The 22,921-nt window shown below is 43.3% G+C and overlaps 1 protein-coding gene and 1 long non-coding RNA gene across 2 annotated transcripts in view; one reads left to right on the forward strand and one right to left on the reverse strand.

Annotated features, from left to right (window-relative positions):
• Positions 1-9,207, reverse strand: part of dbn1 (drebrin 1) — a 113,555-nt gene extending 104,348 nt beyond the window's left edge. The window contains exons 1-2 of the mRNA XM_026181762.1: positions 9,141-9,207; positions 8,707-8,994 (exon numbers count right to left, since the gene is read on the reverse strand). Of these exons, the coding sequence (XP_026037547.1) occupies positions 8,707-8,789 (83 nt within the window). The 5' untranslated portion in view covers positions 8,790-8,994; positions 9,141-9,207. The remainder of the gene's footprint in view (positions 1-8,706; positions 8,995-9,140) is intronic.
• Positions 9,208-9,424: 217 nt separating this feature from the next.
• Positions 9,425-13,412, forward strand: LOC113030364 (uncharacterized). Its single transcript, XR_003273577.1, has 3 exons — positions 9,425-9,486; positions 12,955-12,997; positions 13,096-13,412. It is a non-coding gene; the product is annotated as an uncharacterized LOC113030364 (long non-coding RNA).
• Positions 13,413-22,921: the final 9,509 nt, after the last annotated feature.

The following is a 22,921-nucleotide window of genomic DNA, read 5'->3' on the forward strand; positions in this document are numbered from 1 at the left end:
GTCTGATTATTGCTGTCATGGTCGTTTGCAGAGCAAACCCCAGTTTACCTCCCAGACATGCAGCTTTCATGTTTACGCTTCCTCTCACTGACAGACTGTCCATGACCTGCATAACTCACACAGAAGCCATAAAGTACCATCTCTGAGCAGCGACATCTTTTGTGGTAATTCCCAATAAAGTCACGTCTGTAGGGAGTCATTTTCCCATGACGACACGCACACATTACCAGTAACAGTTCACATACAACTTTACTGTAATGTAGAACATGCAAAGCTAGTACAGCGCGTCGACACCCTCACTTTACGCTGCCTGGAACAAGCTGTTTTAGCTGCTGTGTCTTTAAGGGCCACCCTCTTTATTGGCCAGCTTCTGGAAGCCTGCTGAGGGGCAACAGTCTGAAGCCTGACTTCAGATGTGTGCAGCTTGGTTCAGTTTTGGTGACGTGGGAACGGCAGCGTCATCTTTTGGTATGTTCAGCTCATTCAGGTTTCTCCTTTGTCACCTGCCTGTAACAGGTAATAAGTAAGAACACCACGAGCCGTACTTATTAAACTACACGGCCTCAGGCTGTTTCCAGCAGTGTTTTGTTTCTCCTTTGACCTCGGCTCTGCTGTGAAGCATTGTTTGGTCGACCTTGAATTCAGACCTTCCTGAGGGGTAAATAAACAACTCGCGTTAAAATGATCTCAGAGAAATACGCCAAAGTGTGTGAGCAGTCCAACAAACGTCTTCTATCTGAGACCAACAGACTCAACCTGCTGCTCAGCTCTTCTCTCCACCATTTTCTTCTTTTGTCTGAGGTGACTCGTCAGGTAATGGCTTCCTCGAACAGCTGGACAGGTCAAAGGGTCATATGACAGCAGCCTGTGGCCAATCAGCAGCCACTGAAAGCAGTTTGTGGATTTTGTGATATCGGATAACCCTGATTCACCCGCTGCCCTTTTCACAGTGTCTCCTTCACTGCAGTCTGACATTTATGGTTCAAGAGGTAACATTCCTTTCTTTTAGCTTCAGGGAGCGGATGAATTAATGATAAACAGGCTGGAGAGGGAATCTCATCCTAATGTTCACCCTTCAGGAGTCGCCCATTACCGCTGCCTGCAATGCTCTGAGGCAGGGAACAACCCAGTCTTATCAGTTTAAAAGCCCTCATACTTTAAAAATGATGTAACATGCTTCATATTTGCCAGAGCCTCCTCCCGCACATCACCGTCTGTTTGAGCTCTTCAGTCTTACAAATTCAGTTGTCCTCATCAGTTTTAGGCAGGTCGAGATACACAACTGGAAATTTTATTACGTTTTTGTAAGAGGAAGACAAAATTTTAAGTTACCTCAAAATTTTGAAATGCCAACCTAAAATTGTGAGTTACAGATGGCAAAAAAACCAAAAATAAATAAAATCTTCAGTTGCAACATTCAAGCTTCCATGAACATGTTTACAGCCTGCTACAAAAAACAATTTGTCTCCAGAGTTCATTTATTTACAAATTTACGACAAATATACTTGAGAGCAAAGTTTGAACTGCATCAAAGTGAATTATTAATGCTGTGAGAATGAATGCTGAAACCGTTTTGTGATGTCCAACATCTGATAAAGCGTTTTGATTAGTAGTTATCCATTTAATATCACCGTAAACTATGCTTGCTAATGAAGCTAGTTTAACAAAAAAAAAAACCATTAGCTGATAAAAACATTTTATCCAGATACACTAATATTAAAACAAATGTAGGGTCTCAGAATAGAAGAATACAAACTAATGAGTGACAGGTTTTACTATATCAATTTATATACAAGTTTAATATAGTTAACACCCTATACATCAGAGTTAGCATTACAAGCTAACTCTGCTAGCATGCATTACCCGACAGGAAGCTTTAAACAAAGAAAACACTTCAGGAAATAAAAAATAATTTTGATCATTTTTACTAATTTCCACTTTTATAAAAACTGTAATTCATACATTTGTATTGATTTTCTTAAAATTTAAAGTAAGTGCTACCTTTACTTACAAGCTAACTAGCTGTTAGCTAGTCCTCAGCTAACTAGAGTCCCTGCCTGAACCTTTAGACCGTGTTTGTGCTGTTAGTTCCTTTTTATTTTAATTAAAAATAAAAATAATAGCACAGCTTGTTGTTTACAGCCCATCAATGCTTTATTTAACTTCTATATTAACAAAGTATAATTTCATTTCACTATTATTTTTCTCCATCTTCCATACAGCTGACGCATACAAACACTTATTCCTCTAATTCTGAGTTATTGGTAATACTTTTACCCAAATGCAGCACTTCTTAAATTACAAGCAGACATTACAAAGAAAGTTTTTTTTTGTTGCCTTTCGTTTTTTACTTGCAGTGTTTTTAGATGTCAGGACTGCTGGTGGATGAAAAAAAATATTTTTATAACAATAATGTTTTCTTTGGTCTTTAACATGCACTTCGGTGTCTGTTGCACCACCTCCTTAAAGCCTGATTAGATTAATCTTTGAATGAAGAAATCAAGAACTTTACACTCTAATGTAATGCCACTTTTCCCCGTGGTACTGAATACTGATTAGGGAGTGGTGCGCAGTCGTGCCAGCAGCTCTGTGAGGCTTTAATTAGCTTTCTAACATGCTCACAGTGGTGATGCTCGATTTAATCCGTCAAAAACCAAAAATAATGGCACCACATGAATCGTAAGGGGTCACTAAAGTCATCAGGGTTAATCCTGAAGGAGCTGTCTGTGGATGTGAGTCTATAGTTTCTCAGATATTTGAATTTGACTAAAACAGGAAAGTAAATTTAGATTTTTGGTAATTTTACACTTAAACAGCGCTCTCTCTGCATGTCTTTGTCCTTAGGAGGGACTGTGTTTGCTGCTCAGGATAAATCCATTTACCCTGACGCCATCATTAAACCCAAACTCATCACGCAGATGTTTCCTTTGTGTTTGACGCTCCGAGGTTCATGAAGTCTAACAGTCTGTCCTGTTATCAGCAGGGACGGAGCTTCACGCTTCTCCCCGACCGAATAAGCGATGCTGCCGACTCATCTGTCATCTGGATGCCTCCCGCACGTTATCACTTCGACTTGCTGCTCTCAGACCCTCGCGGCTGATGGCGTTCTGAAGGCCGATCCGCCTGTGACGGACGAGACCAGCCGCAGGCGATGATGAGAGCGAGGGGGAAGCTTAAAGTTCGACGGATGTTCGAGTGAGCGAGGCCGAGATAAGACCTGTTCACGGGGGACGAGCGTGACGTGAGGGCGGCGTGTAATTAACGAACAAACCTCTACAGCTTCCTGACCGAGTCCTGCCACCGACAGGACGACAGAAACAAAGATTTACAAGAGACGACGACGGAGCTTTATCCAAAAATCATCGATTAGCCTGCTGAACGTTTCTTTCCCCGATTCATCATCAACATTTGAAAAACAAAAATTTCTCATTTTTATAGTCGGGTCGTTTCATGATTGATGGAAAAGGACACTGCTGCTTTCAAAATAATGTTTCTTATTAGAGCCCGAGTGACGTTCAGTTCAATCATTTTCATTATGAGGCACTCATCTCTGGGAAACCACACAGACGGATGCAGACCACAGGGAAATACGTTTAACCTGTTTAAGGTGGACTGACACAAAAATAGTCCCAAACGTCTAAATTCCAGGAAAAAAGGTATTTCTGTTTGCAGTGAAGCTGCTGCGAGATAAATAAATGCATTATTATTTTATCGACAAAACCAGGTCAGAAGAACTCGTCTTATTTGGACTGGTGTGCCCGAAAAACCAGATTTGAGGAGGGGCTCCAGAGACTGCATTTATCCAGCTCCTAAATCCGCTCTCTGGGAAAGCAGAGTAGGGCAGAGGGCGGTGGTGTGGAGGGTGTTTGGGGGGGGTCCCGTGTTGTTTGGGGTCAGCGTGTTTGGAGGTTTCTGCCTTTGTTTGAATCCCATCAAGTGTGAAAAACGGGGGCAGGCCTGAGGCCCTCCGCATCGTCTCTCCGCCCCGCCGGATCATCCCACTAAATCCGAACGCCGTTATAGGAAACGTTAACCTTTCAACATGACAGCTCGCACGAGCAGTTCAGCTGACACAAACACGTAATTTACACTTTTACAGTTTGGTGACGCCGCGAGAGACTCGAGGGTGGAAAAAGCATCATTTCTTGCCTCCATCAACACCTGAACAGCGATGTTTCTGCACCCTCGGAGAGCTCGGTGTCAGGCTGTGACGAGCGCACATCTCCGGGAACAGAGGTGGAAATTTGTCCTCGATGTCTGTCTTTGCATCGATGACGAAATCTGCTGTAAATAAACCAAAAGCAGCCCAACAGAGACGCCTCTGTTGTTTCTGATGCTCAGTTTTTAAACAAACCTCCATATTAGTGAAACTCTGATGAACTGTTGGAGATTTCAGCTTCCAGAATCTGAAACTGTAAAAGCATTCAGATTCTGCTGAATCAGAATCTAAAATTTTGGTTCCACAGACCTTTAAATGAGATTATTAACGATCCGAACAGCAAACTTCATTCCCATCATCACGCTGGGGACACCTGGGGTCACTTCCCACACTGAGCCTTTCGGCTCTTTGATGATTCAGCCGGCGAAACTGTTTGAATGCTGGAAATCTCAAAACCTGCTCAAACAGCTGTGATGAAGTTTCTTACTTATGAAACAGAAACATTCACGTTTCCTCATGTGTTACATTTGTGACTGAAGCTCATGCTGGGGTTAGATTACCGCACATCACCTGAGCGTGTTCAGAGAGCACAAAGCGCACTTTGGCTCTGCAAATAAGCTTTGTTTGTTTTCTCACAAATAAGCGTGTTTGTTTGCAGCCACTGAAAAAGAGTTTTGGTTTTTGCTCCACATGAGTCAAAACGTTGAGTTAGTGACTGAAAACGGTGACAAAATAACTCAAAATTCAAAACAATGTCCCAGATAGTTAGCCTGAGTTGTTCTGTGTGACAATGTTTGACAAGCTACGTCCACACGTACCCGGGTATTTTTGAAAACGCAGATTTTTCTATGCGTTTGCACCTTCCGTCCACACGTAAATGGCGTTTTTGGTCACTGAAAACTGAGATTTTTAAAAACTCAGTTTTTGCATTTACGTGTGGACGAGAAAAACGCAGAAAACGCAGCGTCAAAGGTGTGCGCCTTTTTTGACGTCACACTGTGCGCCACGTTATCATTTCGGTGAAATGAATTTCTACAAACTGTTACTGTTACTCTCTGCAGTGTTTAAATGCTCACATATACTGTCCCTCCACACCTTCAATGCCCCATCCTTGTTTACTATTTCCCACCAAGGCTTCTAGACTTCTGATTGGCCAACATTTCTACACGGTTAGGAATATATCGCCATCTGCTGCTTTGGCATGTTCCTAGCAGCGTTTTCCTTCATTTCTGCCTTTACGTGTGGACGGGATTATTTTTTAAAACGAAAACGGAAAATCTCAGTTTTCAAAAATACCCGTGTACGTGTGGACGTGGCCTCAGAGTTCAACATGCTGCCCACAGACACTTCAATATACAACTATAGAGTGGATCCTGATTGAAAGACCCTTCCTCGAAACCAGCGTCCACACTGGACTGTTGGTGGGTGGCTGGAATATTTTTGTCTTAACATCAGGTTGGGGTTAGGTTAACCTCCACCCTTAAGCTATAGCCTTTCTTTTTTTCTACCTTTTTGGAAAAACTGTCAGATCTAAAGGAAAAGACGGATTTCAATGAAAGGTACCCTCCATCCATTTCCCGTCACTTCAGGTTTAAGTCAGGCTGAGGCGAGTGGGCGGGTACACCTGGACAGACAAACAACCGCCAATTCAGAGTCACCAGTTAGCCCCATGAAGGATTTTGGACTGGGTGAAGAACCTGTAGAGACACCAGGCTGGATCTGGACCTGAGACCGTTGTTCCTGTGAGGCGATGGTGCTAACCGCTGGACCACAAAACCTCTAACTCCAGCCCAACCCTGCTGACGTCGCTGGGTGAGGGCAACATATTGCTCAACTGTAGCTGCAACTATACTACAACAACCAGAGCGACTCCCACCTCAGGACAACGAGCACAGCGTGTGATCACGTGGGTTTAATCATTTATCAATAATAGATCAATGATCTGCTCGGTTTGTGGTAACACTAAAAAAGCCTTTGTGTTGTTGTCGAAGCTAATCAACTAAAAAAAATATATTACCATCCATTTGCACGCCCCCTTGTGGACAGACTGAGTGAGGCGGTTAGGCTTCCTCGTGACCTCACCTGGCCTCACGACCTGCAGCAGATGGCTCAGGTTCACGTTTCAGACTCAGCGTTTGTGTCCAAACAACCTTTCACAAAGGACACCTCTGATTTTTAATCAGGGGAGCAGGTGGAGCTGTTATGACTGCTGCCTTATCGTGTTCAAGGACAGAGGCTGGAGTTTAACATTAAACCTGCAGTCCAAGTCAAATATTACCTCCTCTAAGCTAACCAGCTCCTCTACATGCTGCAGCTTCTGAAACTAAACAAATCGGCTCCTTCCCCTTTTTGTTCTGAGTCAAACACAGACAGAACAGGAAGGACGTGCCGGCACCAAAACCAGGCCGAGGTTTCTGAAATTCCTCTTTTTTCTCTGGGATTCACCTAAAACTTTGCTGCTCTGGATTCACAGGCTGCCGGGGAAATTCAGCTCGGTGACCTTCCTGCTCGGCTACGAAATGACAAACTCTAAACCTAAGAGTGCTTTTGGTGTTTCAGCACCAAAGTCCATGCAATAAACGTTTACTTTAATACATCACTGCAGCCAGTGGGGCTGTTGATCTGTGGGAGTGAGTCATTGTTAAACCAGTGAGCGCTGGTCTGTTTGCCTTCTTCATAGACAGAAAAGCTGTTATATAAAATTCCAAGATTAGAGATTAAAGCCTGATCTTTGTCTGTTAATAAATATTAATAATAATGTTTCAGTGCAGCAGCTCCAGTGTGGTGGTTTACACATCTGCCAGCAAAAGGTTGCTGGTTTGATCCCATTAGGGAGCAGCTGGGAGCAGTACTTCAAATACACATAGTTTTACTCAGGCCATGGTTTGCTGTATGGTAGCCTAGAGGTGCCAAACACAACACACCTGAAAACTGATTTTTTCATGTTTTTGATATCAGACTGATATCAGATTTTTAAGACCGATACTGATATCTGCTGATTTTACTGATCTGATATACTGGCCGATATTCTTTTCTTTAAGACATTTATTATGTATTTTTATTTACTCGTTTGCACTTTGCCCAACTCAACACTCACAACATGGCTGAAGGGCGCTTCTCCTTTCTCCTCTTTACTCTTTACATTTTTATTTATCGGCCGCAGTAACTGCCGATACTGATCGATCAACAAATAGCCAAACGTTATATTTCAGTAAACAAAATCACTTCAATCGCCTTGAAGTCAAGAGTTTTAACTCTGGGCCCGCCCACTTCTGTACTGTATACTACTATTCTGATTGTATATATTGTATATCTTATTCATCTGTTCCTCTGTCTCTCCTGCTGCTTTGAGCATGTACATGACAAAAGAATTTCCCTCGGGATAAATGAAGTTGTTCTTATTCTTATTCTATAGTTTCAGATCACCACACTGCTGTTAGTCACTTCCTGTGTTGGTCTCCTGTTCAAAAGTCATTTTTCAAAATGCTGATTTTTCCTTTTTGTGCTGTTCCTGCTTCCTGTCAGGCTTTTGTGAAATGTTATTGTTTTCTTAAATCTCATGTTTTCATTTTTTTGGTTTAATGTTTAATCGTTTTGGGGGGTTTTCCCAATGTTGTCACATTTTTTCCTGGAATGTCATGAGATGTTTGTTTCTTTCCCTGAATGTTGACGGGGTTTTCCTACACACGACTAAAAAATTTTTTGCTTGTAATTGTGTTTTTATTTTGTTTTTTACTTTTCTGTTCTTTTGCTTCACAGTTTTACTTCTTTGTTGTATTTTTGGTTTGGTTTGGTTTTTTACAAAACAAAGTCCAGTTTGGTTTCACTGTTGCGTTTTTTTGATTTGATGTTTCTAAAAAGTTGTTGCGTTTTTCTTAGTGTCGTTGTGTTTTGCACCTTTGGGCCACCGTACTGCTCGGCAGGCCAAATGAATAATTTTTTACTTCACTAACTTCCTTACTGACCCTCTTGCACCATTTCCCAGTGAAGAAACGCCACAAAGGGGGATGATGGAAGCCTCCACCCCTTCTTTCCCCTCCTCCCTCCATCCCACCCACCGGCCTCGCCCCTCTTCCTGCTGGTTTAAGGATGCAGGGGCTCATCAGTATCTCTGGACCACCTCACACACACACACACCTCTGCATCACTTTGCACAAAAGCCTGAAATTGCTTCCAGCTGGGAGTGAAGCCGGTCCCGGCGGACTGAGGGCAAACAAAGCGCATTTTACGCGCACAGTGGCGCACATTTCCCCGCTGAGTCTGCACTGCGGGGCAGCTCGGGACCCCCCCGCCCCATAAAAAAAAAAAAAAAAAAAAGACCTGCAGCTCTCTGACACAAACTCTCTGCAGACCCGAAACAACCGCACCCCCTCCGTCTCTACTTTACACCAGCTGTACTGACGACGATGATGAAGGTGGTGGTGCCCCAGTCCTGCCCTGCGCATCCTCAGCGCGCAACAACCCGAACAACGAAACCCCGAGAGGAGCCGTGAGAGGAGCGGGAGCAGAACCAGGAGAGGACAGGAGAGCAGGGCCGCGGGACTCACCAGTCGGTGTCCGTGGTCTCGTCGATGACGTCCTGGTAGGCGGTGAGCAGGGCCAGCCGGTTATTGCCGAGATTCACAGCCATGTTTCCGTCCCTGCAAGCATCCAGCCGCTGCTGATGGAGAGAGACTCGGAGTGAGACTACAGGAGGACGACAGCAGCAGGAGGAGGAGGAGGCGCTGACTGGTGGAAACAAAGAGAGGAGCGCGGTGTCCGCGGGGTCCTAGCGCCGGAACACCAGCCGGTCAGCTGTCCGATGGGTCCTAGTGCCGACCTTTCAACTCCTGCAGCTGCACAGAAACAGTTAAAGTTTAAATTTGTCCGAAAGGAGGAAGATTTGTGTGAATGTGCGTGTCACTGTGGTAAATCATTACTTTTACATTATTGCTGTTACTGTTTAACATGCGCTGTACTCAGATCGTCTTACAGCACTTACAAAAAACAAAGAGCTCGAGCAAAGAGGAAATATCAGGTAAAGGAGGTCAATAAGTACGAAACCAGGTGTGAAAGTCAAACTTGCTGTTTTTCTGAAGGCTTGCTCGTGAACAATGCTCTGCTTTCTGCAGTGTCACTCAGTCTTTTAATTTGGTGAACCAAAGACAATCTGCCACTGATGTGGATAATAAAGTTTTTTTTCTATTCTGTTCTAATCTACTCTGGTCTTTCCCTGTGACATCACACAGGTCCAGGAGAACAAAAAAAACTATGTGAAGTGAAGCTGTTGGGCTTACAGGAGTTACTGATCTCATTATGTGAAGCATTTCCAGCTGGAACAGCACCAGGTGAGAGTGACCTGTGATGTAAGCTTTTCTGTGGGCGGGGCTTTTACTGGTAAATGGAGGGTTCCTGAGCACCCAGCATGCACCTTTCTACATCTAAGTGCTTTTGGTCTAAGATCCACACTGATGAACACATCAGGATGTTTGGCACGCAGACTGGAGCAGCCGGGAATTGGCAACCTTCTCATTAGCTGATGACCTGCAGAGTGATGAGGAGTCTGTAATCTTCCTCAGAGTAACACATGAAACATTCTGTGCCTACTTTGTGTTTTCTGTAAGTTTCTCTGATCAGAGTTTGGCGAAATAATCAGGTGGAAGAAAACCTGCAGTTCCTCTGGTGGCCACCAGAGGCTCCTGTTGTAAACGTTCACATAAAAATGTTGAACTTTACAGCAGAAATAAGCACGTTTACAGAAACAGTTTGGGTCTTTGTGGATCATTTCCTCGTTTATAATTGGAGCACGGCAGGTGGTTGTTTTTAAAGCGCTTCTTTTTTAACTTGATTGAGGCTTCAGGTTTGGTGTGTGGCTCCTCTGGTTAGAGCTGGAGCTGCTAGTCTCGGCCTTGGCTGTCTGGAGTCACTGAACTCGACCTGCGGTCCAAGTTTGTGCTGCATCCTTGAAGTCTGTCCTCTAAGTTTGGGTGAATTAAAGTCTAAGAGTTTGTTAGCCTGTTATTTAGCTCTCATTATTAGAGGGTGCAGTGTCAGTGTGATGCATTAGCTTAAAAACCAGTCTTGCTAGGAGTAGCTGATCACTTCCACCCTCTTGTCCAAATATGGTCACTTCCAGCTCCAAACAAACCAAGATGGCTGCACTTAGACTTCAAACTGTGAGTGCAGTAACTAAAGGTGGCCTCCTCCTCCTCTTAGCATTCAGGGCTTCTTCTTTGACAATCTGTGGATTAAAAACCTTTTTAGGACTGTAATGGGGGCATCAACCACTTCAGAAGGAGCCTCCATCAGCCGGGTGGTGCATTAGTGAAGTCGTCTGGAGGCACGTGGGTCCCATGTTTTCTTAATAACAAGTCTCTCATGAAAACCAATAAGTGGCAGAGCTGCCTGGTAAGTTTGCCTGTTGCTATGGATTCCAGCATGGCGGTCCTGTTTTAAAAAGCAGATCAGATGATGAGCGCTGAGGAGCAGCTGAAGCTGTTTTCAACAGCTGGAACAGCTGACCTCTGTCAGCCTCTGTGGGCTGATTTGTTTGTGAGGAATAGTCAGCAGGACCCGATGGCACCGCCGCCTCCTCAGACCAATCCCTGACTCAGACCGTCTCCATTAGTGATGGGTCGGTCGCGAACGAAATGGCTCTTAGAGCCGACTCTTTCAAGTGAACAATGCAAGATTTTTTTTTTCTTTCTCTCACTTTTTTTGCTTCACGCTGCACTCCTTGTGTTGGCGCTGAGCAGAGATGGGAGTTTGCGCCCCTCCGCCCAGCGCTGCGCAGGGGGGGGGATTACAGTCGCATTTTATTGTGTTGTGGTTTGCAGTGTTTTGTGTTGTTTCCTTTTAAATTTGTTTAAAAGGAAACATCTGAAAATTGAAATAGTTAAAAGCTGAATTGTAAATAGTTGATTTTTGTATATTATAATTTATCTTTTTTTTATATTTTGTGTGGTGTGAGTAAATAAAATAATATTTATATATTAAATATATATAAATAAATAACTTTTTTTTTTTTACATTAGTAGTTCCTTTTGTGCATAATTTTATATTGCTGCTGATAATAAATTCATTAAAGCAACAAAACGACCTGACGAGCCTCAGGACCGCTCGCCAGATCGCACTCCCAGTGTTTTGTGGATGGTTTGTACATGAAGCAGGAAACAAGCTGACTACTGAAGCCGGGTGAAGTTAACAGTTAAAACCAGTTTATTCTGTTTCTTGTGTTTTCAACATTAGTATTAATATAAATACTCTGCTCCATCTGAATTAAGTATTTACCAGATGAAAAACTGCAGCGCAGGCAGGCAGATGTCGACTTTGTTTCCATGAACACTACAGCTTCATTCAAAGAAACACAGATGAGACTATAACACAGAAATTAAATGTTGAGTCTGCTTTCTATGAATAAAGTTACATTTGAACATTAAACAGTTTCCACAGATTGCTTACCTGAGCCTGATTTTGTTTTTTAACATGTATGAATTGTGTGTCATTCGTTGTTTGCTGACGTGTCAGACTCATCGCTGATACGCAGACGTTTTTAAACGTGTTGTCGGTCAGATCAGCAGGACGAGAAACGGTGGGAGGTCTGGGCTTCGAGTGGATTCATCTGTGGACCAAGTGAAGCACAACTTCAGACTTTTGTGGTGATTTAATTTTTGAGAGAACAGAAACAGACAAAGACTTTTTTTTTGTAGTTTTGCTTCTTAACAACATCACAGTGGATTTCAATCAGTCAACACATGATAGAAGTTATGAGTGAACTTGTAAAAAGCATCAGTTCTTATGTACAGTGGCTAATTTTCAGGTTACCTGCTGAAATGTGATTGGTCGATGTTCCAACGACTATAAATGGAAAAAAAAAACTGAAATGAAAAAGGACCAAAATGTTCACGTTAAAGTGCAGAAATGTACCTGAGTATGACATGCTGCCAACAAACATGTTACAGGGAGACTACTGCACTGACAGCAGCTCTTCATGTTGACCTTCAGATGGACAGAAACGTCCACGGTCAGCTGATCCACTTCAGACTCAGCTGGTGTGTTTCAGAGGATGTCGACGAGCTCCGTGTTGAGTTTCAGGTCGTTTGGTTGAGCGGTTCTCGTATTTTGGGCCAAAGATGTTTCCTGTTGGGGCGACTGCTCCACTCTGTGTGCAGGGGGAGGAGCTAATACACACACACACACACACACACACACACACACACACACACACACACACACACACACACACACACACACACACACACACACTTGTTTCACTAACTTTGTGAGGACATTCAGTGGCATTAATGCATTCCTGAGTCTCTTATGTTCACGTTTAATCACCACATGTGTACATGTGGTGATTAAACGTGAACAAAGGTTGTTTTTTTTCTTATTACTAAGACGTCAGGCTCTCTCGTCTGCACAAAGAGTGGCTGCATCCAGAGAAAACCGTGCTGCAGGTCCCTGAAAGTAGCCGCCACCACTCAGTTGGTAACAGAAATCTGAACCCAAGCATTATTTTTCTTACTGTTGTAGCAGTCTGGAGATTTCCTCTGATTCAGCCATGAATACTCAGACCGTTGAGTCCTTTGCAGCTTCTACAGGAGGATGTGGCGGCCGCAGGGTCCATAAAAATGCTGTTTCAGTGTCCGTGTGTCAGCTAACCTGGCTGATAACCCAAACCTCTGACTTCAGGAAGCTAACATTTCAGCAGGCGTTACGCTAAAGCTGAAGTTTTGAAACATGGAGGCCAAAAACTAATGTATAAAAGATGATTCAACTTTTAACCCATTAGTTCATTTCTGTCTGATTTTCAGATTAAGAGTTTCAGGGTTAAAGGAAGAATTTGGTGAATTTTGGGTAAGTTTGGCACTCTGAGGGTGAACATGGGCACACTGGGGTTACATACTGCTACTGCAAGGCTCTTTTAACCTGAAACCAATTTTATTTTGTTTTAGCTGCTGTGTTACGATGCTGAAGTTCAGACAAATGAAATCCACAGAAAAATCTGTGAAATATGTGAGATATGTGTGGCAGCAGCACACAAATCCGACATTAAACTCTTCACATGGAACAAAAAACAGAGCCTGAGTTTTTATTGTCAATCACACGAGGTGAAACAAACAGAAGACGTTCTTACAGTGTGAGTCAAGTACAAACAGACACTGACAGTGTGGTGGGGAGTGCAAAGACACATCAGGTTTGTATGAAAGCTATAAAATCTGGTTGAAGACGGAGATTAACGACGCCAAACTCAGACAAAACGAATCTCTGATGACCGAATGGCCCAAGAATGTCTCTCGAAGCCGTCTTTGAGGGTTTTTGGGGACCCTGTAAGCAATGAGACTTTAAAATGAGGTTCTTTTCTCCCCGTTTCCTGGAAAAGTTGACATTTAGGAGGTTTTTCCCAGCTGGCGGCGGTGGCCGTTGCTGTGGAAACCAGGCTGCCTCAGAGAGCTGAACCCCACGCAGGCCGCCTCGGTGTTTGTCTCCCAAGCGGGCCCACTGGCTGGCGCCGAGCCCACATACCTTCCCTCGGCTCTCAGAGGCCAGAGGATAATGGAGGAGGGGCGGGGGCGCTGGTGGCGCTTTAATTGGCACAGACAGCGATTATGTTCAAGGTGAAGCTGCTGAAACTCCCTCGGCCCACCATTCAGCTCTCTGAACCCCGCTGCACTCGTTCCTCTTGTGTTTATTTGCATGCAAGGCGACCCTTTAGCTCCACACTAAATAACTGCTCTGACTCTTTACCACGACTGCAAAAGTCTGCACCACCTTTCAAAAACCTCCGCACTACCAGGACACCGTGCACACGTGTTTACTCCTCACAGTACTGATGCATCATGGGATCATAAATTACTGCCAGCGTTCTCTCCCCGGGCTGTCAGACGACTGAAACACTTTGTGCTCGGCCGGTTTGTGGGAGTGGGTACAGCGAGTCTCTGATAAAAAAAAAACTATTTTCAGCTGTGCACCATAATTCAAGATTAGGCACAAAAAACCTGCCGAGATGAATTTAATGAAAGCTGGTGTAGAGGCGGAAAAACAGGAAAAATTGATGCAGAATCGGACGAGTTTAAAAAAGAAAAAGAAAAAAAGATTTTGCACAGCATGATTTCTCTGAGTGCAAATTTTAAATCAGCCTTAAAATAATCTTTTTCATTTTTATTTTAATTTTCATTTCTTCTCGTGGCCACTTTGGTAGAAAAATCCTTTAATTGTCCCACGAGGGGAAATGTGGGTGTAACAGCAGTAAGAAAGACACATATACAAACAAACAGAAACACACACAGTTTTTACATATTTATATCGAGGACTCTTGGGGCTGCCTTCAGCAGTGAGTCCGCCCTCATACACTCCTGTGTTCAGCTGTCCAGCAGAATTAAGCGTGTTTGGTCTCAGTGGATAGTTTCCTGCTCACGAATGATCCAGCTGGATACTGGATTTAGGGGCGTGGCTACTTTGATTAATCAAGTTTGTTAATATTACCTGAAAATTCCAGTATCATCCAAATATGGTCACTTCTTACTGTAAAACAAACAGACAGAAAAAGCAACAGGACAGTGGTCCACGCACCAAAGTTGTTTCTTCCAAACGCAAAATCCAGAAACTAATGGCCACGTCCATCTTTTATGTACAGTCTTTGTCCGTGTGTGACGTATATTTGAATCCTAAATGTTGCGTTGCAGCTTTTTCCAAATGCACGTGACAGTTTTTGACAGCTCGCTCTGCTCGGCCTAACAGCAGCATGAAGGCTCGACACGTGAAACTATTCATGGCTTTGTGTGGAGCTGAAGGGGTCTGTCAGGGGTTTTACAGGTGAAGGAGACCAAAACGGAGCTAAAAGACGGCGTGTCGGTCAGAGTGTGTTGAGCTGTCATTTTTAACCTTTAAAAATCTGTTTGTGATGTTTCTCACTTTCAGCTTGCTGGATGAAAACGAAGAATGAAGACTAGTCCCGCCCCTCGTTTGTTCAGTCAGAGGACGAGGTCTGAGCGTGAGCAGCATCGCTGGGTCTGACGCTGCCGACATCAGGACTATCGATCGATGATCGATTACAGCATGTCGGTGTGCTGAGTCAAAACAGTTTTATTATCTTTGAGTTTTTATTTTACGTTTTGAATGAATAGAAACACAAAGCACAACAGAAACACGTCAAACTTTTAACTTCAAACTGTGAAAATCTTTGACTTTCAGGTCGATTATTGTTTCATTTTTGGAGTTCGTCGTCTGCCCAACTCACAGCAACAGAAAGGTTTCACACCTGTCCTCATGTACGGAAGCAAAGCTGGGACACAAACAGGAAACGTGTCGACTTCATCGGGAGGACGAGGAGGGTCGGATCGATGATGTCACATCAGGAAAACAAAGGGAAAAGAAGTGGAGGAGGCCGAAGGAGAGAAGCCATCATGGGCAGAAGGAAAGGACGAGCTGCTGCGCCGAGGGAGAGACCGAGCATCCTGGAGGACCACGAACGCCGGCGCCATTCAGCAAGGCACTAAAACAGAATCTGACTCTGCACCATCGGCCTCTTTTACCCGGCCGCCGTCGTACCGGGCAGAAAATGTTTCCTTTGTGGTCGTTGTGTTGGTGCTGAGCTCATGAGGGCCGCCAACAGGATCCTTTTCTTTCCAACATAGGGGCGTGGCCTGTGTGACTGACAGGTGGAGGTGACACAGGCGAGTGTAGCAAGTTCTTTGGTGTGACGCTGCTGCACGCTTTGTTTCTTTACTCCAGTGTCTCCAAAAACCAAGATGGCGTGACCCAAAATCCAAACTTGAGCCGCTGACGTCACCGTGGCTTCGGTTTCTGGTTTGTACCAATCCGCTGCAGTTTCACTAACAGCGGGCGGCCGGACACCGCAAGGTTAAAAACAGCGACCTGGGTTTGAGTCCCACCCTCCTCCGTCTCCTCCTCGCTGCACCGTCAAAAATGAAATCCTCCAAAATGAGCTTGATGTTTTCACTCTGACATTGAAGACAGAAGCTCCACCTTTGTCAGTACTGAAAATAATGACCTCACGACTGGGATTAAACAGCGACCGCTCTCTCACACTCAGGGTTTCGTATTTAAACTCACGATTCGTGCAGTTCAGTTTTTGCTCAACACAGAAGCAGTCTTAGTCTTTTCTGTTTTCCTTCGTTTAAACGAGTCTCATATCCACTTGGTTCCAGTGAAAGAAAATAAGACGCAGGAACAGAAAAAGTAGGAATCTGTGACGTTCACGCACATACAGGATGTTTGGTTCAATCTCACACGCTCTTATTTTGTAGTTTCCAGCAGATAAATCGTTGCTGTTTCTTTGCAGTAAAAACTGGAGGAAACAAAAGGTTTCTCTGGTCCTTTGTCCAAACCTCGCTGCTGTGTGACGGCGGGGTATCGATTGATCCATTGATCAGCATCTACATCGGGACGCCTGGAGGAGGAGGCAGACACGTGGACAGATGGAGGACAAAGGAAAAGCAGAGGTTCACTTCCCATCTGTGGTCTGTGTGTGAGACAGAGCGTCTCCCCTTTTGTCCATCAGCAGTCACGTCTCTTAGTTTTCCTTTGGGATCAAATAGAAGCTCCACAAATCCAAACTCTTTGTCATTTAGTTTGTCTCTAAGCTCCTAAATCTGCATCCTCCGATGACTCGACGCGTTTGGATCCTCTCAAATGAAAGATGTTTATCAAGAAATTATGAAGATCAGACGCTCCGAATGTTTCCGTCCAAGTAAAGAGGCGTCGGGATGTTGAAACAGATTAGAGCAATAAAAAAACTGTGTGGGGGTGAAACGAGCTGAAGATCAGCTCTGAACGCCGTGACCGCGAGCTTTAAACCAGCATGTGTGAGAGCACCTTCACAGAGCTTTAAAGGAAAAGCCCGAAGATCTCACATCACCAGGCATTAATCGTTCTTTGGTCCCGTCTCATTCATACACGAAACATCACGAGACCTGAAAAAGGGACAAAAAAGGAGAAGCTGAAGTTTAAACCCAGTTAAAGATGATTAATTTGCTAACTGGACTCCTTCAGTATCCTGTGTTCCTGGAGAAACTAGCACAGGCGTTGCTCTGGTGGGATTTTTATCCCATTCTTCCAGATGAATGTGAAAGTTTGACTTCTGTGAACTTTTGCTTTTTTCCACAGATTCCTTCGGTGATTGAGTGGGCCGCTGCAGCAGCTTTATTTTCCTTGGCTGTGTGCTGAAAATCAGCCTCACACCACAATGCTCCCACCTCCAGACTCCACTGTTGGAGCCTGATGGGCAGTATGGTCTCGCCTTCAAACACGGTGAACAATGACATCCAGCCTCGTGTGACGGATCCTCCCAGGAGTTCGTTGGCTTTAATAAGCGAGGCAAACTTGCTTCCCGCAAGCGACCCTTCACTCTTCTGACTCCTCCGTCAGGCGTGTCGTCAGTAAGGTTCAGAGCGGCGAGGATGTGAAGGTTTTGGGAGATTTCTTTGCTTTTACCTGTGCGACAAACTGATGCTGAAAACGTTTTATCGGCCATCAGTCCGCCTCAGTCAGCTCATATCAGTTTGGGGGCCGGCTTACTTTCTAATCACAGGTCTCAGCTGTTTCTTGGCTTCGTGCCTCTTCGCTGTGCCATTCGATTTTATTACACAGAGGTAATTCTCACTGAGCTCTGAAACGGGGATGCTGCTCCTCCACATCCAGCCACGGTAACATCTGACTGAGGTGCCTCCTACAGGTGAGGCGTTTCAAGCATGTCCAGCGTGGAGGAGGCCCTGTTACACCTCTGAACTCTTTTATTGCACCAACTCTCAGGAGGATATGTTCTGCAGCTGCCTCCCTCCCCACTGTGATGCAGTATAAACAATGTTTTTATGACTAAATGTGACCAAATCAGAGTTACTGTTGAGTTTATAAATGTGTTTAACGGACTGGAAACATCTAAGAGACATAAGATAACTCTGAGTTGTGTTTTCACTGGTGGATCAATCAAAAGCTCCTAAAGCACGTCCTGTGGTGCTGTCAGTGTTTCAGACATTATTTAGGAACTGTAGATTCGATTTTACATGTTTCAGTCACATCGTGAGTCTCTTTGTGACATCCTCCATTTCAGTTTCAGGGAGTCGTGACGAACAAAAGGAACCTCTGATCAATAAAACATCTCGTCGTGACTTTTTCTTGATATTTAGTTTGTTTTTGTCAGACGATAATCTGCACTCGCACCGTTGCTTCCGAAAAGCCGTTCTTGTTCTGCACGTTCTCAGTGTCAGACTTTTCTGTCTTTGCTGCTGAAGCTGTGTTTTCATTGAGATTATTAGATTTCTTTCTCCTGTCTGGGTTTTATTTTTACAGTTGAGCGCAGACAAAGACTGGAGACTTCAGAAAGAAATATTTATGAGTCTCAAGGGGTTAAAAGTCTGCAGGACAAACACAACTCGCATACCAAACCAATGAGACGGAGCCCCACAGTGAGTTCTGTAATCCAGAGCAGAAACCGAAAGACACCGAAAGACACAAAGTCTGCAGGAACACAAACGTCTCACAGAGGCTCAAATGTTCAAAATGAAGTGGCTGAATCTAAACTTTCAGCTGTTTTAGATACATGACACAGAAAAATACATTTCCTCATAAGGTGAATAGAAATGCTGATATTTGAATCAGACTCTCAGCTCATCATTCAAACTAAAACTACATTTTTTATTCCCAAAAAGGAGCCAGAGTTTGAATCTGAGCACAGATTTACAAGCTGAGGCCGGCAAACATTTCCAGTTCTTTCCAAGGAGAGAGAAGAAAACAACAACTATATTTCGAAACTATTGACTGTATGTAAAAATGGATGGTTGCCACCTTGAAGTCACCATTGTTTTAAAGCTCCTGCCTGTGACCGTATTTGAGTTATCAGCTAACACGAGCTAGCCTGGTCAGTAAGCTTATAGCTAATTAACAGTAACAGCTGAAAAGTGGTCTCAGAGAGGCTGCGGCACAAACACAAATATATAACATCATAACTTCAATAAAGATGGCGAAGACTACAAAATTATGTGAATTCAGGGTTCCTGATGGACACGTTAGCAAAGAATAAACTAGTCTGCATGTTTCATTAGTTTCACAGTTTTCTTTTTAAATTATTATAATTTGAAAAACTATGTCAGATGAGAGGTTGATGTTATTCTATGACTGGTGTAACAAAACAGTCACTGATTCGAGTCTCAGCGTTTGCATTAACGCTGAAACATCTGACAGTGTTGTTATTATTTGTGTTAATTTAAACATCAGTGTCGATTAACACACTGAGCTTTGGTTTAATTGAACTACATCACCCTCCTTAAAATTCATCTCATTGCGACGTCACCTCCATGAGTTAGGTCATTGGTGTCAAAGGTCAAACCTGCATGTCTTCATCTACAGACCTCTGTAAACAGCACGCACACACACTGTGAGTAACAGTGCTCCTGCAGCAGACTCAGGAATGTGCTCATTTCCTCTTCGGTTTGAGTGTTTGCTCTCAGGATGCCTTTTCTTTTTTTTAAAACACGGTGAGTTTAAAAGTCCAGCAGCAGAGGAATGTGTGTGTGTGTGTGTTCTTGTATTACTACTGTTGTGGGGACACAACTCTGTCTAATCACTCACAACACAAGGACCTGCGTTTCATTAGGCATAAAGCTGGCAATAAAAATCTGAGGGCAAATATTTTACTTTAAATTTAGACTCAAAACTATCTGGAGGATATTTTTTAAAGAATGTTTAATTTAATCATGATTAAATAAATAACAATTAAATAATTATAATCTTAATTACATTTTTACATGACAACAAATTACACAGAGAAGCTAACATGAGAGCAAAAAGATGACTCGAGAAAACTGGTCAGTGTTTCTGCTCTCCATAATAAAAGCTTCCACACGGGACTCAATTCTTCCAGGTCTCTGGCTCCATCTAGTGGTCGGATTGAGGAATCACAAGGTTTAGAAAAAAATCTGGAGGTCATTATTGTTTCTGTTCAACTTTAAAAAGCAGGAATTTGCTCAAAAAAGAAGAGCAAAAATCAAAATGATGCTGAAGAGTTTTCATCATCATTCATAATTAACATCCAAAAATTAAGTCAACATAATTTTTCCTATCATATATGTGCAGGGTGGGCCATTTATATGGATGCACCGTAATAACATGGGAATGGTTGGTGATATTAAAGTCCTGTTTGTGGCACATTAGTATATGTGAGGGGGCAAACTCCTCAAGATGGGTGGTGACCATGGTGGCCATTTAGAAGTCGGCCATCTTGGATACAACTTTTGTTTTTTCAATAGGAAGAGGGTCATGTGACACGTCAAACTTATTGGTAATGTCACAAGAACAACAATGGTGTGCTTGGTTTCAACGTAACTTTATTCTTTCATGAGTTATTTACAAGTTTCTCTTTGTTCACAGCCACTGACATGTCGAAGAGGTTAACACGTGAGGAGCGGATGGAAATTGTGTTGATATCTGGTGAACGCAGTAACCGGGTCATTGCAGCAGATTTCAATGCAAGACACCCTACGAGACCACCCATCTCCCATGCTACAGTCAGCAAACTGCTTGCTAAGTTTCGTGAAAGTGGTTCGGTGTTGGATTTGCCAAAATGTGGACGCAAGAAAACTGTCACTAATGAAGAAACATCAGTGGCTGTCCTAGCTTCATTCAGCAAGAGCCCACAGCGTAGCACTCGCCGCATGTCACTGGAGAGTGGCATTAGTCGAACATCCCTTCGGCGGATATTAGCTACTCACAGATGGCACCCTTACAAACTCCAGCTACTGCAGCATCTCAGCGAGGATGACCCAGATCGGCCACAGAATTTGCAGAATGGGCAAAACAAAAATTGGAACAGGACCCTCAGTTCACGCAGAAGATTTTGTTCAGTGATGAGGCAAACTTTTATGTGAATGGTGAAGTTAACAAACAAAACCACCGCTATTGGTCTGACACTAACCCACATTGGATGGATCCCTCCAAGACTGTTGGAACAACAAAAGTGATGGTTTGGTGTGGTATATGGGGTACAACGATAGTGGGTCCATTCTTCATCAATGGAAACCTCAAGGCCACTGCATATTTGAAATTGCTACATGATGATGTGTTTCCCTCTTTGTGCACTGAAGCTGGCACGTTCCCTGAGTTTTTCCAGCAAGATGGTGCACCACCACATTATGGGTGCCAGGTCCGAGCATTCCTAGATGAACAGTTTGCTGGAAAGTGGATTGGTCGTCGTGGGCCAGTTGAATGGCCCCCAAGGTCTCCCGATCTGCCCCCCTTAGACTTTTATCTTTGGGGTCATCTGAAGGCAGTTGTCTGTGGTGTGAAGATACGAGATGTGCAGCACCTGAAACTACGGATACTGGATGCCTGTGCTGGCATTTCTCCTGCGGTGTTGCTATCAGTGTGTGAAGAGTGGGAGAAGAGGGTTGCATTGACAATCCAACACAATGGGCAGCACATTGAACACATTTTATAAGTGGTCAGAAACTTGTAAATAACTCATGAAAGAATAAAGTTACGTTGAAACCAAGCACACCATTGTTGTTCTTGTGACATTACCAATAAGTTTGATGTGTCACATGACCCTCTTCCTATTGAAAAAACAAAAGTTGTATCCAAGATGGCCGACTTCTAAATGGCCACCATGGTCACCAGCCATCTTGAGGAGTTTGCCCCCTCACATATACTAATGTGCCACAAACAGAGATTCCCATGTTATTACGCTGTATCCATATAAATGGCCCACCCTGTAGATATCCATATTATTGGGGGGGGGGGGGGGGGGGGGGGGGGGGGGACGACGACACTAAGTGTTATTAGTATATTTAATATGTATAAGGATACAAAAAAATTCTTACATCATTTCTATTATTATTATTACACCTACACTTGTGATGTTAAATAATCTGACATTAAATTTACTATTTTTAACAAAAGTTTATTTAAAAACAACCCCCCCCCCCAAACAGACAAAAAAATGTCCAGAGTTACAGATTTAGGGACCAGTTAGCAAACATCTGTAAATGCTAACCCCTGGCTGAGTGGTTCACGCTAACAGTATACACGGGGAAAAATTTGCTTACCTGCAAATATCGTACAGCTTTTTATAATCAAGTTTACATCTGATATAAAATAAGAATAATGTCACAATCAAAAGATTATTTTAAACAGTTAATTCTTATTTTGCTTACGGAAACAAATGACTTAATATTTGTACTGCTGAGCAGGACAGGACAGGCTGTCTGTAACATTACTGCTTTTATAGAAGTTCTCTTTTGTTACTTTAGTCACATTTTGTGTTTTCATAAAAGACAATTTCCAAAATTCTTCAAATCCAACTTCCAGCGTCATTTAAGAGGAAAACTTTGTTCTAAAAATAACCCACACAACTTGTAACTCAAAGTATTTTGAAAGCTTGATTAAAAAAATAAAATAAAATTCTAATTTAATGAAAGGACTAGATGTTACAATCCCTGATACCGTGTTGCTTCAAATTGAGAAAGTCTTGAGGGATGGCTACTATGAGGGAAGGCAGCCTGGAAGCTTTACCAGCAGGACACAATAATAATAATAATAATAATAATAATAATAATAATAATAATAACTCCAACTTCATATATTTCTACTTGTTAACATCGTCTTCTGTCATGAGTGAAACGCTGGCTGCTATGGAAGCTTACTTTTGAAACTGTTTGCAGCAGTAAAAGAACTTTTACTTTGAAGGTGAAAGGTCTCCGGTTCTGGTTTGCATTGGCTTTTGTTCGACTTTCTCCACAGCTCACCAGGTAGTGTTTTCAAAGAAGT

The sequence above is a fragment of the Astatotilapia calliptera genome, chromosome 10, assembly GCF_900246225.1.
Source record: "Astatotilapia calliptera chromosome 10, fAstCal1.2, whole genome shotgun sequence".
In the NCBI taxonomy this organism is placed as follows: Eukaryota; Metazoa; Chordata; class Actinopteri; order Cichliformes; family Cichlidae; genus Astatotilapia; species Astatotilapia calliptera.